General features: G+C 43.3%; 1 protein-coding gene across 1 annotated transcript; it reads left to right on the top strand.

The window, feature by feature from the left end:
• Window positions 1-333: 333 nt before the first annotated feature.
• Window positions 334-12,471, top strand: LOC124649029 (protein NSP-INTERACTING KINASE 3-like). The gene is made up of 10 exons (XM_047188711.1): window positions 334-403; window positions 494-565; window positions 660-803; window positions 932-1,003; window positions 1,139-1,198; window positions 1,343-1,443; window positions 1,574-1,717; window positions 9,589-9,927; window positions 10,930-11,321; window positions 12,139-12,471. The coding sequence occupies exons 2-10, from the start codon at window positions 507-509 to the stop codon at window positions 12,469-12,471; spliced, it is 1,644 nt and encodes a 547-aa protein (XP_047044667.1). The 5' UTR covers window positions 334-403; window positions 494-506.
• The last annotated feature ends 4,320 nt before the right edge of the window (window positions 12,472-16,791 follow it).

The raw sequence follows: 16,791 nt of genomic DNA, 5'->3' as shown, positions 1-16,791 counted from the left end.
TCCTCCGCCGACCAAGGTACCGCGCCTTCCTCGATCTTTGTGTCCCCTGCATGCCCTGGTCATCGGGAACTGCCTGCTCGACGCTCGTCGTCGATCCGTTCTGTTCACGGCAGGTTCTCGTTTAATTTACCGTAGATCTCTCTTGATTTGTTCAAATTCTTGATTTTTCCCACCAAGATTCAGTCTTCGTCTCCTCTATTTCAGTTCATGTACTCACTCTTTTGGTTGCATGCTACGTTCAATCGTCGGCGTGCGTGCGTGCACTTGCAGTTGAGGCGCTAGTGACAATCAAGGCGGCGCTTCGGGACCCAGACAACGTTCTCGGCGGTTGGGTCGTCACCTCCGGCGGTGATCCGTGCGGCTGGAAGGGGGTCACCTGCTCCGATGGCCTTATTCACACACTGTGCGTATCGCCATTAATTTCTGTCGGCGCTTAGAGTAGAGTTTTGGACTCATGCATGGTTTATCTTCTGCATCAACTGCCTGCCTGCAGAGAACTGGAGAACATGAACCTGTCCGGCAGACTGTCGCCGGCCATCGGGAAACTGCTGCAGTTGCGGAATTTGTAAGACTTGTTTGAATCCTAGGTAGATGACCTATTACACTTGCTGGGAAATTCAGGAAATGAGGAGTTTTGGTTTGGATGTTTTTCTACACAGGTTCTTGGACCATAATTCTATTTCAGGCCCTATTCCTGACACCATAGGAGGGCTGCCGCTGCTACAAAGGCTTGACCTTTCAGGCAATCAGTTCAACGGCACCATACCCCGCACACTGGGTGATCTCAGGGACCTCTATTTTGTGTAAGATTAAGCTCCCTGATTCTTAATAATTTTACATGCACGGCACATTGCTGTCAGGACATACGTGCCTCAATCTCTGATCAAACATGGTCTCAGCTAATGTTCATCTGCCTGTCTCATCTCTTCAGGAAACTGAGCCACAACAATTTATCTGGATTCATCCCTGATTCACTAATCGCTTCTGACAACCTCTTCATCCTGTATTTCCTTTTCTCAATCTGTTACTATTTTTCCTCTTCATTTTGGCGAAAATATGTGGTATTACTGTTGATTTGTTATTTTCATCTGTTTTCGTCACTCTGATAAGTGATCTTGACAATTGATCTACTTCACAGGGATCTGTCATCCAACAACCTGAGCGGCACGGTGCAGGAATTTGGAATAAAGAATGTACTGTAAGTGATTTCTTCGTCACTTTTTTTTCTCTCTCCCCCTTGGGCTAACTGTACTGTCCATTCTTACTCCACATAGCCTCAAAGAGAACAAAGAGACTTCTGATCTGATTTCCATCCTTGTCTTTTCATGGCATGCTGGAACAGCCTCGAGGGAAATCCGTTGCTGCGCTATCCCAGTTGCGGAACAAGATGCGACTCCATACGTGCGCAGGAAGAGGTCACAGTCCCTGTGCAAAACCCGCAAAGTAAGAGCATATCGTTCTTTGCTCAAATTTGGAGATTTTTTCTTATAGTATTTGTGTGAGGGATTGCTCAGGTTTGGGTTTCTCCATGATATTCTATCTGCTACTTACGGTCAATTCTAATTTGCCACAGCTCACTCACAAAGATATGCAACAAGCACCAAGACGGTGCTACTGTGGATGTCAACTGCTTTTGTGGTAGTTGTCTTCTTGGCCGTTGTCACCGCGGCTACCCGGCAGTGGCGTAGGCGTCACCAGATCTTTGCTGATATAGATGGTAATCATATGATCCCAAATGCTGTGTATGCATTAGCGCTGCTTGTTCTTTATGTCTTACATCTGGAGAAGTAGTGATACGTTCATGTCTTGGATTGTTGGATTGCAGATGAGAATCATAATAATACATAGTTTGTGATTTTGTGATAGCCTAGCTCTATATTTAATTTTCATGCCATGTTTAGGCAATTTTTTTAGGCTGATCAGTGGGTTTCTCCACTGTGTATTTTTATTAATTTTCAATGTAAAGTACAAAAGGTTGTTGCTAGAGAATAGCAACAAAAGACCAACTAGAAGGCCACAAGCCCAAAAAAGAGAGAAATAGAAAGCCCTCCAACTATCTAAATCTCTCAATCCAAGCTTTGAGTCCACTATAAGACTTCCTAGAAACCTTATGCAATAGAAGAGCCAGCCCATCCTTAATTTTTTTCTGCATCTATAAAAACTTGGAGGGATACCCTTAAAAATAAAGTCATTCCTAGTCGTCCAGATGGCCTAGGCAGTGAGCATGATCAACTTCATGATAAAGGCTTTTTTTTAGATAACTTCATGAAAAAGGCTCATGCAAGGCTAACTTGAGACTAGTCAACATGCTCTGAATTGCTGCGGAGAAGGTGGTCCCAAGAGGCTAACTTGAGACTAGGCAATTTTAATGAACATAAAGTTATTTCATGGATGGTTTGGGTCTTGGGCTATGATTCCACGCATAATACCGGAAAAGTGGTCAAAGCCGGATATTTGCAGTATGGATTAGAAAAGAGCCGAGGAATAGATCTTGAAAAACCATCAAAATGAGAAAATATTTCCCAGTGTGCCAGATATAATCACCCGAGTACCTTATAGAACTAGTTTTCGGGAGAGCTTCTAGTTGAACCGGAAACGAGTCAACGCTCCCATCCGTGTTGGAGCTAGCGACACACGAGTTTGATTCCACGACGAGGAGACTCAATTCAAGCGTCAATCTTCGATTCTTGGCGAGGAGGTTCGAATGTGACCGATTTCCTACGAAATCGTGTCTTGTTGGAGTACCTCCATGAAAGCACCTACATGACCATGTTTCCCATGGGAGCACCGGCCAGGGCGAGCATCCTTTGCGAGACCGCGGGCTGGGGTTGCAGCACCTCGTTCTCACGGAAGACGGGACGAAGAAGATAGGCATAACTAAAATATAAAAAACAAGTGGTCCCATGTATTACGAATTTTTGACGTAGTGTTTTTGGTATCTGTTCTGCCCGGCTAAAATTTGGTACCGCATACACGTTTCCAGTGTACTAGATACCATTTTTTTCGGATTATGGGGAATTTGCTAGAGTTGCTCTAAGCTCACCCGAGAGAACGGGAAATTTTCCCATGACCCTATATTACTATATACCTTAGACATTGGTGGATTTGGTTCATGTTTTTCACATGGATTTAAGCATACAAATAAGGCATGATTAACATTTTAGGAAACATGGAAGAGTGCTGCCAAAGTTCTATATTAGTTCTATTATGCTGCCATCAAGGCAAAAAATAAAAGAAATCCACAAAAGTACCTTCGTCCCCATCACGACAGACCCATCCATGGCCCTCTCCATGGCCCATGCCTTTGGATGCGCTTTCCCCTCTTTCCCTCAGACCTACTTGGGGCTCCCCCTCTCTATCTACAAACTCCGCCCTGGAGATTTCGCCCCCATTATTCACAAAAGTGACATGCGCCTTTCGGGGTGGCGCGGTCGATGCCTCCCTATCGGGGGATGCTTGATTCTTGTAAACTCTGTCCTCACAGCCATGCTCGCCCACGCCATGGCTGCTGGCCTTCTCCATGCCGGTGTTATTGAGGCCATCGACAAAAGGCGAAGAGCCTTCCTCTGGACCGGAGAGGAAACTTGTCATGGTGGAAACTGCAAAGTCGCCTAGAGGGATGTCTGCGCCCCAAAGAAATTTGGTGGACCGGGCATCCTCTCCATCAGGTCTCAGAATTCCGCCCTCCTAACTAAGTTCCTCACAAAACTTCACTCTGACACCACTGCTCCCTGGGCTTCCTGGTTCCGTCGACAGTACGGCTGGAATAACTCCAGGGACCTCGGTGACGTGCATCACCTTGACACCCCCGTTTGGAAAGATATTGCTGCCGGCCTCGGGGTCTTTCGCTCTATCACCAAGGTCTCCGTTGGTGATGGGACTTCGACGGCTTTCTGGACTGACATTTGGACCGGCAATACACCCCTGTGCGAGCGCTTCCCTGCCATCCACTCTCATTCCACCCGGCTTAACATTAGCGTTGCCACGGCTCTGACTTCTAACCTCCGCGACACCCTTGGACCACGCCTCTCGCTGGCCGCGGAGACCGACCTTCGCACCCTTGCTAACGAGCTGAGCTCTATGGTTCTAAGCTACAACTCCCCGGATTCCCGTTGCGACGCCTCACTAACAAACAACTCTCGAACAAAAGTGTCTATATCAATTCTTTCAGGCACCTGCAGATTGACGAGGTTGCAGAGAAGGTCTGGAGGAGTGCGGCCCCTCTAAAGTGCAAAGTTTTCGCCTGGCTCGCCTGGAGGAAGCGTCTCCGCACAAATGAACGCCGATTCCGACACCACCTTTCCACTACGGCTGCCTGCCTATCCTGCTCCCAAGACGAAGATACAGACCACATGCTGCTTCTCTGTCCCCGCGCCCGGGAAGTCTTGAGATTTTTCTTCCCGGATTTTGACACTAGTGGCCCCTCCCGCCTTGCTGACCTTTGGGCAATGCGATGCGGGACCTACGAGGAAACAACAATCATAACTGCTATCACCTGGAGTATCTGAAAAATAATAAATGTCAGGACTTTCACCGACATTGTTGAAGAAACCCCCTTGGTCACCCGTAGGTGCATCGAAGACGTCAGGCTTTGGGCTCACCGTTGTACCACCCCCTCTCGCTCCTCCTCTCTTAATAATTGGTGTAATGGGTTTGACCCTCCTTGAACCCCCCCCCCCCCACCCCTCTCTCTCCCTCTAAAACCTTTGTAATGACCCCTGTACGTTTTTGATGTTATTTAATTGTTCAGGCTGGCGTAAGCCCGCCGTAGCTCCGGTCAAAAAAAATAAAAGAATCATTTATCCACTTTGCCTGTTTGGGAGCTTCCTCACGGTGATTCCACTCAGTTTTGCAAGGAATCTTGTTTGGAAATACAATATTGAGGTAATACAACTCCAAATGATTTCAACGTTCGGCTTCTGCATCTAAGATGCACAAAGCCAAATGCGAATGTACTTGGATGATGGGCATAGGTCTGTATGACCAATCTCCTTCCATGTTATCTTTTTTTTTTGAACAGAGAAGGGCCCCGAAGGACCCAGAAGCTGCATTAAATATCAACGGTGGCAACACATTTTACAAAGAGGACCTGTAGGAGATATGAAGTTACAGACAAGCCCTCAACTTTTACAACCAAGACCCTCAGAAAAAAGACAAAAAAGCAATCGGGTCCCTTGCCACCTTCCTAGCGTCAATTCCTCCCATTGCGGCCAGCAGCTGCATCGCCGGGGACGAAACCACTTGGGATGCAACCACCAAAGAGCGCCGCACTTCTGGAGTTGAAGGGCCTCCACTTTGGCACGTCGGCCAGGAGGTTGTTGATGAGTTGACGCCAGCAAACGATCCGAAGATCAGCTGGAAACGCCAGAGCTTGGAGCAGCCGCCTTTCGTCCATAGGAGTCGACGGCAGGACGGCCAGAGGTCGTCGATGAAGCGCCGCCGAGGATGAGCTCCAAAGGATAGAAGCAGCCGATCTTCCCCATCACGTAGACCTTCCAGCAGCCGTCCATCCCCTTCCTCCTCCATCTCCTTGATGGCGAGAAGAAGAGGCTAGATCCACAGATCTGAGAAGATCCACCCGAAACATAGAAGCGGGCTTACTGAGAGAAGAGCCTCAGCCAGATTCGATCCCTCCCTTCATCCACCACGGACACCAGAGAAGGAACCGAATCCATTGTGTCCCAGCGCTGCTCGCCGGCGCCAGGAGTAAGCTCAGAAGTGGAAGAACTCCAAAACTCCACAAGGGTAAAACCAACCTAGATCTAAGCCTAAAACTAGTACTACTCTGTACAGCCCGCACCACGCATCCACCTCGTCGCCGACCGGCATCACCGTCGGAGAAGAGAGAGGAGCAGGCCGGTGCCGCCCTACAGGCGACTCTCAACTGGGCGGAGAGAACGAGAGAGAGGAAGAGGATAGGAGGGGGGAAATGAGCCAAATGTCGCTCTTCCATGTTATCTTAACCACCTCTTGGGTACCCAAATGTTGCTTCTGGAAAAAGCGGCCCTTCTCTTTTTACTCATTCCAAAGTACATATATAGATCGTCTGTCTGTTAAAGCCCATTCATATTTCTAGATGTTCATCTCACCCCTTCTCAGAAGATGGATGCCACTAGATCCACACTGATTGGTCAAGGGACAACCATTGCAAAAGAAGAGTATTACAAATGCAATGTTTGAATCAAGCTGTGGTCGATATGGAAATATTTGGAGCATGAAGATCAAGGTTATCGAGAATGGGGATTCTATAAAATGATTCTAGGACTTTATGATCTAAATTTCCTGGACTTAATCTACGGTTCTAGTTGCTAGAATTTTTCAACTCTGGTAGGTATTATCTTGTGATTCACGATCTTACCATCCGGTCCTATCCAATTTAAAAATGCGACTCTAAAACCTTTAATGGATAATACTAGCTATTATGTGAATATTTGTCTTCCAACCTAATATAGGCGGAGAAACATTCCAAGGGGTTCTCACCAGTGATCCCAAGCATGTGGACACCCTGCTTGAATGAGCACCATAAAAACTATCACGCGGTCATCCATGTTAAGGCCTTTTTACATAGGATGGGCCGGCCAAAGCCTAGTTTTGCACTCCGTTTCTTGCGTGATTTACACCATTGTTTGAGATGTAATATTGTGACCCATTTCTAATCTATGAAAGTTGGTTCATCCTCTCTATGTCCATGGATCCTCTCTATGTCTACCATGCATATGGGGGAGATCTATTCGTTGGTCCATGATGAAATTTGATCTTTTCGCAAGGAAGCTAATATGGTAGTACAAGAAACCTTCTATGGCGATAACCCGATAAGGATGACACAATTTGTCAGACATTAATGAATGATCTTCCGTTACATTGTTCAAAGCCATAAGGAATCCAACTATTTCAAACTATTTCCACGAGAAATTTGTGAACCATGCAATGGCTGCTCTTCAATTGTCCAATGGCACCGTACCCATATCTCACAAATTGTTCTTCCTAGACTCCACCAAGCTCTTGAGTTATTACTAGCGACACACCATTGCTCAAATATCCAAGCACTACAATCCAGGGTCGTCTCCACAAACTTGGGGATCTGCAGTAAAATGCAAAATGGGGTCTTAAATTTTGAAATATTGCTTTGAGTCTTTGCCTCCTTGATGTTTTTAGCATGAAAATCATGCTTTGAATTTGTACAATATACGATTCTTCCTTATTTATAGACCAAAAATAGTAATATATGAGCGAATACTTTCAAAATCTTGGATGCTCAGCATTTTCAGCGACTAGCCTACTATCTTCCTCTAATAATTCAACTTGTGATAAATAAGCACATGAATTTGTATTCATTAACAATTATTATAAAAAATAGGGCTACAACACTCTGCACAATGTTGACAAACACATAGACGTGGTAAAGTAAAAAATCACAACATGGAAAGAATCTATGATGAATTGATCAATCCATGAATTGATCGGCCAAGTATTGACTAACCAAAATTTAACGATCATGTATCGATTTATGAATTAATTAATCGATCACCAGGCATTATTGCGTGAGTCCTTTCTTAATGGCCAATGTGAAGTTAGCGAATGTCGTGATCAGTTCACCCTTTTGGTTCGGGCGTAGGGATATCAAGTCAGAACATGGCAGGTGGGGACACCAGGGTCGATCAATTTTGGTTTGGAAGGGACATGCAGGGCCGATTGACAGTTTGGGGTGAAATAGGGCAAAAATCTCCGACAACATGCATGTTGGAAAGTCCCGATCGATGCCCCCTCCCCCACAACAAAGATCATCCAATTCTCCCAATCGAGATACAGACAAGGTTGCGTTGGACATTGTACTAGATGACGGAATCGGAGGCCTTACCCTTGGTAAGGGCCATCGGCCCATCGGGAAAATTGGGGACCTAGGTCCCGGAGGGAATTCGGTAGGACTATATGCGTCAACGATACGGAGGTCCGGGCTGGGTGCTAGAATTTGGGGGCCTTGTGTGGTCGCCCAAGTCGCACTCCCCCTCGATGGGCTTATCTCCACCTACTTAATTTTTTTCTATCTTGATCTCCGTCCCACGTGAATCCTCTCTTAACGTGTATATCTATACTATCGCTAAATTTGGGAGGTTAATTTTGATTTTTCCTGATATATCATGATTCATATGCTTAGGGAACATTTAAAGGCTTATTTATCATTTTTCTCTTCTCCATGCACTCACTCAAAGAAAAGAGACATTGTTATGTAGAGTCAACATGCCCGAGAAAGGGGAACATGATTTTTCTAGGAGTTCGGTGATTGAAAGAATAACCAACCAACACTTTGCTAGACTATTGGAGAAGGGCATTTCCATTGATAGTAGCTAATTAACCTTATGCAAGGTTGACACGCTTGTTTCGGCTGCTCCAAGAGCAATAAAAAAAAGTCCCTAAGGATTCTTGGACCAATCATGGAATATACATGGTACGGACCCCAACTAGACATGTGTCTTAGACCACCTTACTATCACACTGGCTCAAGAAGCCCATTGGGCTTCAAATGTTTCTTTCTTATTACCTCGCTCAGGAAGCCCATCGGTCTCCAATTATTCCCCACTTATCACTCTGGCTGAAGTAGTCAATTGGGCTTCAACTATTTTTGACTCTCACAGTCATCATGTTTACTAGTATGAATCGATTCAACCGCTTAGGATTTCGATTGGATTTTACTCAAGAACCAATTACACGCTTAACTCGTATTCCAAGGGGCCTTTCTTTTGAGTAATACATGTCTAATTACTCAAAACAACTCTTCTTCATTCAACAATGCATTTTTCTTATGTTAATCGCCATGATCACTCCTACATATAGTGAAAACATAGAGGTTCCTAGTATATTAGTCACTTTTTTCGTCAATGTTCCTATAGAAAGGATGTGACTAGTACATGGGTGGTGATCATGCTCATATGTTACATCGATGTGTTAGGAGTATACTGAGGAACTTGTCATCGACGGGTCTTTGATGAAATGGTTCCCACCATATCTGGTTTGATTGGCTAAAAAAAGCCAGTTTGATAGCATTTTGGTTCTATCCACCAGTTTTGCATGGTTGACTTCATAAAAAAAATATTAAACCTTATGAACCATTAACTCTTCTATAATGTACAACAAACAAAGTTTCTCCCTAGTTTTTCTTATTCTATTTTCTGGAAGAAGTTTATCTCCCAATCCTTGCTCGTTTTCTGTCAATTTGTTTGGCTTTACCACTAAATGATACATTACTTAGATGATGAGTTTGATATAGATAGACAATAATAACCAAATCATTTTGTTTTGTGTATATGTATGCTATTTTAAGTCATGTCATTGTTGCCTTATATATTTTTATTAAACATTAGCTTACATTCGTTGCCCTCAATATATGTCAGAATTTCAATTCTTTCCTAGAACGAGAACTTTTTCAGTTGGCAAATACCAACTTTGCACGTGGTTAATGGTCATTACCACCTAGCTAGTTTACTCAGTTTTCTTCAGCTACAATGGACATTCGTTTGTTATGTTGTTTGACTTTGCAGCGCTCTGTTTTATACCTGATCACTGCTTATGGAATGTGATAATTTTTTTCAGACAAAAAGGAATCCGAAGTATGCCTTGGTCATGTGAAGAGGTACACGCTCAAAGATATAAAAGAGGCTACCAACAACTTCAACCCAAATAACATCTTGGGGCAGGGAGGATTTGGGATAGTATACAAGGGTATCTTGCATGATGGCACCATTGGTGCTGTGAAAAGGTTGAAGGACTTTGTTTCTGCTGGTGAAAATCAATTCCACACAGAAGTTGAAGTCATAAGCTTGGTTGTTCACCGCAATCTCCTCAATCTAATTGGGTTCTGCTCTGAAGATAATGAGAGGATCCTTGTGTACCCTTACATGCTAAATGGAACTGTTTCTTCTAAATTACAAGGTCAGTTTATCATGATTTATGTTCATATACACACACATGTGGATCATATCTTAGGTCCTATTTTTCATCGAAAACTACAGTGTACTTTCTTCGTATGAAAAAGTAACATAAATGGCATGTTGATCCGATTGGTTTCCTATCTTATGTTTTCAGCACTATTTTCTTCTTATAGTGTGATAAGAAAGGTAAATACTACCTTTGGTCTTTTCCCCTTTCCATTTTGGATACCATCACAATCATAGAAACAAATATTTGACCATTACATTTATTATTATACATATTAAAAATCATTTATTTATAGAATCTGGTACTTTTGATGGTTAACTCATCAGTGTTGCCTTTATTCTGAAAAATCAAAATATGTATAAATCAAAATTTGGTTGATTGTATTTATTTCGTAACAGTAAGTAAGAAAGAGTGTAGGGGCAGAGTATATTACAGAACCTAGTATCAGGCAACACACTGTCGGTTTCATTCAGGAAGAAGCTGATGGATTATTTCCGACTCAATTTTTTTTTTGTGTATTTGTTGTTAAAAAACCTAGAGTTACCTAGCCTGATCTAAGTTTATACCTGATTGCGAGTCGGCGTATCCAGCGACAATGCAACTGTGTGAAAAAATTGTGATAATCATCTGTAAAAGTCTACAGAAATTATTGAACAGTAATTAGACATGGCTAGTGTAAGATTATGCTCTAAGTCTCTACAAACTTCCGATATTTAATCACTCAGCTGAACTTGTGAAACGCAGGGAAGAAAATATTTACTGGAATGGGGTTTAATCGGGTGTTCCGCTATGTACTCCTCTGCTACTATGATTTCTGTATTCTGGGACCAAATGATAATGCGTTGAACCAATTAGCTGGTTATGTTGTGTTGCTAATAAAAAATTACTTTGATTTACTCTTTCTCTGCAGACTCTGTTCATATTTATTTTCAGAATGAAGTTTTTTCTTTTCTTTACTAGCAAATTCAGCAAAGTGTTTTCCATCGGTTTTGTCAGCATATGTTAGTGGAAGACCTGCCTTAGACTGGCCAAGGAGAAAGAAGATTGCGCTGGGCGCTGCACGAGGGCTCGCCTATTTGCATGAGCACTGTGATCCAAAAATAATCCATCGTGACATAAAAGCTTCCAATATTCTTCTTGATGAATTTCTTGAAGCAATAGTCGCTGATTTTGGGTTGGCAAAGCTCTTGGGTGAAGGGGAGAGCCGTGTTTACAGCGTGATCCGCGGGACATTTGGGCGTATTGCTCCGGAGTATCTGATGAAAGGAGAATCATCAGAGAAGACTGATGTTTTCGCATATGGACTCCTATTGATCGAGCTAATCACTGGTCGAAAAACATTGGAAGTCCACGACGAGGAGCATCCGAATGGAGGAGTTGCTGACTGGGTAAATCCTCCCTTTTGTGTCCAATGCATTTCCTCTATGAAAACATGATGTCTTATTAGTTCAATCCTATTGGAAAGTCTTGGACATCTCACATCTCTAAGGGTAACTCTTTAACACATGGCCATAAAAACGGATTGAACGGACCATGCATAGGAAGAAGAAAAAGTTGCACGATATGGCTTTCCTTTTCTTTCCATGGAAGGAAACCAATTAGAAATACCCTTAGGGAAATGAAAAGGAATGCTCTAAATTACAATTTAACAGCATGCTGTAGTTACTACTGACATCATGACATGTACCTGCACTTCATTTGGCTGTGTTTAAGTCAACTGATCATATATACCATCTCAACTTACTGAAATCCGACATAAATGAAATTGGAAATATAGTCTCCAGTCTTGTGAGATGTAAAAAATGATACTAGAATAAAACACATATATAACCTTTTAGTGCCTAGACATTGTAAGGAATTTTGAGATAAGGAAAAAATGTGGCTTCTAAAATGAATGTCTCAATACTTTCTCTTTTCTTTTTTACAATCTAACTGTATATGTGCAGCATGATCTTAAGATTTTTCAGGAATTTCAGTCTTTAGCTTCGATTAAGATAACAAGCAGGTCGTGTACATGACAATAGTTTTCTAGAATCACATACACCTTTTTTCACACAATATTCAAGAGTTCCAGAGCTTGTTGCATAAAAAGTGCAGGTTCAGTATTATTCTCCAGTGTCACTTGTCGACTCATTTTAGCTGCCAGGAATTGCCATTAATCTCACACTGTTGCGTACGTGTGAATGTGTGATCCTCTTGTTGCAGGCAAGGAAGCTTCTTGAAGAGGATCAGCTAAGCTCGTTCGTGGACAAGAGGCTACGGAACAACTACAACAATGCCGAGCTGAAGGAGATGGTTCAGATAGCCCTGCTCTGCACAATGTTCAGCCCAACTCATCGCCCAAGGATGTCTGAAATCATTAGGATGCTGGAAGGATATGGATCCGTTGCAGAGATATGGGAGGGCTTGAAGAATGTCCCGGTACCGATACCGATGCCTGGAACCCGGAACTTTGCGCCGTCTCCTGCAAATTATAGTGGAGAAGATGAGTATAGCTCAGTGGAGTTGGAAGCAGTTGAGCTCTCAGGGCCAAGGTGATCTCGTAGCCCTTTTGTCAAGTCAGAGAACATATATGGTGCTCCCAACCAGCTGCGGTTATACTGTCCCCCCTCCACTGGGGTGAATATGGATTGATGAACCATGATATAATGTAGCACCTGCAATAAATAAATCATCTGAGAAACAGAGAGACATATATAAGATGTGTTTTCAAACATTCACACCGTTTTACTTCAGAACTATTACATTCTAAATTTTATGACATGATAGCATTTTCATGACGAAGCCGTGGCTTTCAACAGTTCGAAAGGAAGGGAGCATGGTAACACCGTATGGGGTGACAGCGCTGGATATGTCTTCTGTCAGAGTCTATGTAAGATTGTATTTTATGTGCATATAGTAGTCAATTTCTGTGGACAGAGGTGAGGGCCTAACCTGAGGTAGAAGGAGGCTGCAGGGAGGAACTCTCTCTTCTTAGGGTTACAGAGATACAAGCACCTTATATAGGTCAGGACTGGGCTGGGCCAAATGGGCCAGAACAGAGAACAAGAAGACAGCCCAACATATACACCAACAGTTGTCCAACACTCCCCCTCAAGATGGGTGATAAATGTCAATCATCCCCATCTTGGCACAAGCTAGATTACACTCCTTTGAGCCCAGTCCCTTTGTTAAACAGTCTGCCACTTGTTGTCCTGATCTCACATAAGCCAATGAGATAATCCCTGCATCAATCTTTTCTTTAATAAAGAATCTGTCTATCTCCACATGTTTAGTGCGCTCATGCTGGACAGGGTTATTTGCTATGTTTATGGCAGACATATTATCACACCACACTTTCAAGCTTCCTTGCCTTAAAATTTTCAGCTCTCTTAGAAGGTTTCGTACCCACAACATTTCACCCAGGCCCTGTGACATAGCTACGTACTCAGCTTCGGCTGTTGATTTCGAGACAACAGATTGTTTCTTACTTCTCCATGACACCAAATTTCCTCCAACAAAAACACAATACCCTGAGGTGGATCTTCGATCATCTAAGCAGCTAGCCCAATCCGCATCACAATATCCATCTATATTTAGGTGTCCATTACTTTTAAACAACACTCCTTTTCCGGGAGTGCCCTTCAAGTATCTCAAGATTCTTTGAGCTGCTTCCAAGTGTCCATCCCTCGGATCATGCATATAGCGACTCACTACACTCACTGCAAATGATATATCTGGTCTCGTGTGGCATAAGTATATTAGTCTTCCAACAAGTCTTTGATATTTCTCCTTGTTTATGGGTTCTCCGGACTCTGTTGTGATTTTAGTGTTCTGGTCAATAGGTGTTGAAGCCACTCGGCACCCCAGCATGCCCATATCATCTAAGAGATCCAATGTATACTTTCTTTGAGATAGTGATATCCCTTTTGACGATCTTGCAACTTCTATTCCAAGGAAGTATCTAAGTTTTCCCAAATCTTTCACCTCAAAGGCCTGACTCAAGCATCCTTTCAATTTTGCGATTTCCACAACATCATCTCCCGTGATGATAATATCATCAACATACACGAGCAAGGATAGTGATTTTCTCGCTCCGAATGTCACGTAAAATAAGGTATGGTCTCCATTGCATTGACCATAACCCATGCCACACACCACTTGTCCGAACCTCGTCAAACCAGGCCCGTGGAGATTGTTTGAGACCATATAGAGATTTCTTCGGTCTACATACCTTCCCTTTAGTTTCAGGTCTGACAAATCCTGGTGGCATCTCCATATACACCTCCTCTTGAAGATCACCATGCAGAAATGCATTTTTGACATCAAGTTGATGCAAGGGCCATCCGAAATTTGCTGCACAAAAGATCAAAATTCTGGCAGTGCTCATTTTTGCCACTGGTGCAAATGTCTTATCATAGTCAATGCCATAAGTCTGACTATATCCTCTTGCCACAAGTCTTGCCTTATATCTCTCCACTTTTCCTTCTGCATTTTGTTTTACAGAATAGATCCACTTACGACCTCATCGTATTCTTTCCTTTAGGGAGATCTGTCAACTCCCATGTTTTATTTTTCTTCAAGGCCTCTAACTCTTCCATCATAGCATTGCACCATCTCGGGTCCAACCTGGCTGCCTTCCAATCCTTAGGAACATATACAGTTTGCAGTGAAGCAACAAAAACCCGAAAAGTGGGTGATAATGCCTCGTAAGAAATATAATTTCCTATGTCATAGTCATCATAACTCAGTCGCTTTGGGGGCCCAACTTTCCTTATCCCTTTCCTTATTGCAATTGTCAAGTCTAGGCTATTATTGGACTCAGTCTGAGATTGATTCTCCTCTGCAGAATTTACACTTGTGCTTCCTTGATTTTCTGGTCCAGTGGGTTGCTCCCCCTGCCCCTGGTCTTGTTGCTCCTCCAGTGCATCTACTTGTTCCCTTTGTACTTGTCTTCTAGAGTACACAAGTGGATTCTGCAGCCATCTTTGTGGTGGTATGGGTCTAGGTGGTGTAGGTGTACCAAAAATTGCAGGAATCTCCGCCACAATATGAATTTGTTGATGTTGTTGTTGGTCACCATCTTGCTGCTCTTGATCACCACCTTGCTGCTGCTCCCCCTCTTGAGCATCACCAACATGGTCAAGCCCCTGGAACAAGCCACTAAGATCACTCTCACCGTCATAAAATGGTTCTGACTCACGAAACGTAACATCCATGCTTACAAATGTCCTCCCGTCGGTAGGACTCCAACACTTGTAACCCTTCATGTCCGGAGGAATAGCCAATAAAGATACATTTGATAGCCCGATGATCTAGCTTGCCAACCGATGGCCTGTGATCCCTTACAAAACATGTACAGCCAAAAGAGTTTGGGTGGTACAACAAAGTCATTGTTATTGAGAAGGAGTTGGCAAGGAGACTGCATACCTAGAATCTTTGAAGGCATTCTGTTGATCAAATATGTAGCAGTCATAACTGCCTCACTCCATAAGAATTTGGGAACATTCATGGTAAACATAAGAGATCGAGCCACTTCAAGAATGTGCCTATTCTTCCGCTCAGCAACTCCATTCTGGGAGGAGTGTCAGGACATGAAGTCTGGTGCGAGTATACCTTGCGAAGATAAGAAAGCAACAAAAGGTTTGTTGATATATTCAGTACCATTATCGGTTGATCACTTGCACTCGAACATTGAATTGGTTTTTCACATAGGCACAAAAACTCGGAAACAAGTGAACACTTCATCTTTGTGACGCATAAGATAAATCCAAGTCATTCCGGAATAGCGAGTCAATAAAAGTCACAAAGTACTTCATGCCACTTACCGACACAACGGGACACGTCCATACATCGAGTGCACTAACACAAATGGGGATACACTTCGATCCCTCTACTAACATAAGAGGTTCTCGTATGCTTAGCATATTCGCAGGCATCACAACATAATTTGGTTTTGTCCACTCCATTCATTACATCGGGAAAAACTCGAAACATTTTATCAAACGCCATGTGGCCCATTCGACAATGATGAACTAGTGCCATACTCTCCTTTCCTCCAACAATCGCAGCAAGCACAGAACTAGCATCGTGCCCCATCTTGTCACGATCTATGTGCCAAAGACCTCTATGCCTGGTTGCAGTTCCAATCTTCTTGCTGCTCTCCCTTTCCTGAATTAAACACATATATCTATCAACTATTATACGGTAGTCCTGCTGATCAATCAGGGCACTTAGAGATAGCAGATTCTATCGGAAAAGCAGGAACATGTAGAACTGATGAAAATTTTATGTTGGGTGTACATTGAACCGACCCCTCCCCTTTTATAGATTGTGTTGTGCCATCTGCTGTTTGGATAGTGCCTCTATGTGTGGGAGGATACTGAGTATAAGAGTCAAACTCACTAATATTTCCAGTAACATGTTTGGATGCTCCAGAATCAAGAATCCAATCTGAATTAGCATTATGAGTGGCTATAGAAACTCTATCAATATTACCTTCATCTTTGTAGACATAGTGAGCAAAGTTCCCAAAGGTTGCTTCATTTTGTCCTTCTTCCTTTGATTGTCCCTGAGAGGTACTGATAGTTGACTCTGAAGCTGCTGCCATATGTGCCTTGGGTGATATAGCGTGCTGCTGTCCTCCACCCCTGCCATACTGATATCCTGGCTGTCCACTACCTCTGCCATAGTGCTGTCCACCACCTCTTCCATAGTGCTGTCCATATGGCTGTCCACTACCTCTGCCATCACCTCTTCCTCTGTAGCTTCCTCTGCCATGTGTGTATCCTCCTCTCCCCCTACTGGATGTAGCAAAGGAGGTACACTGATGCTTCAAGTGTCCCTTCTGCCCGCAAGTATAGCAGTCTCTCATCTCTT

Source organism: Lolium rigidum, chromosome 4 (assembly GCF_022539505.1).
Source record: "Lolium rigidum isolate FL_2022 chromosome 4, APGP_CSIRO_Lrig_0.1, whole genome shotgun sequence".
In the NCBI taxonomy this organism is placed as follows: domain Eukaryota; kingdom Viridiplantae; phylum Streptophyta; class Magnoliopsida; order Poales; family Poaceae; genus Lolium; species Lolium rigidum.
This window is presented reverse-complemented; position numbering and strand designations above follow the sequence as displayed.

Coding starts and splice junctions, on each gene's coding strand:
- LOC124649029 (XM_047188711.1), top strand. CDS start 507: ATGAACCTGTCCGGCAGACTGTCGCCGGCCATCGGGAAACTGCTGCAG. Junction 1,199..1,342: donor TTTGGAATAAAGAATGTACT/GTAAGTGATTTC, acceptor ATGCTGGAACAG/CCTCGAGGGAAATCCGTTGC. Junction 1,444..1,573: donor CCCTGTGCAAAACCCGCAAA/GTAAGAGCATAT, acceptor AATTTGCCACAG/CTCACTCACAAAGATATGCA.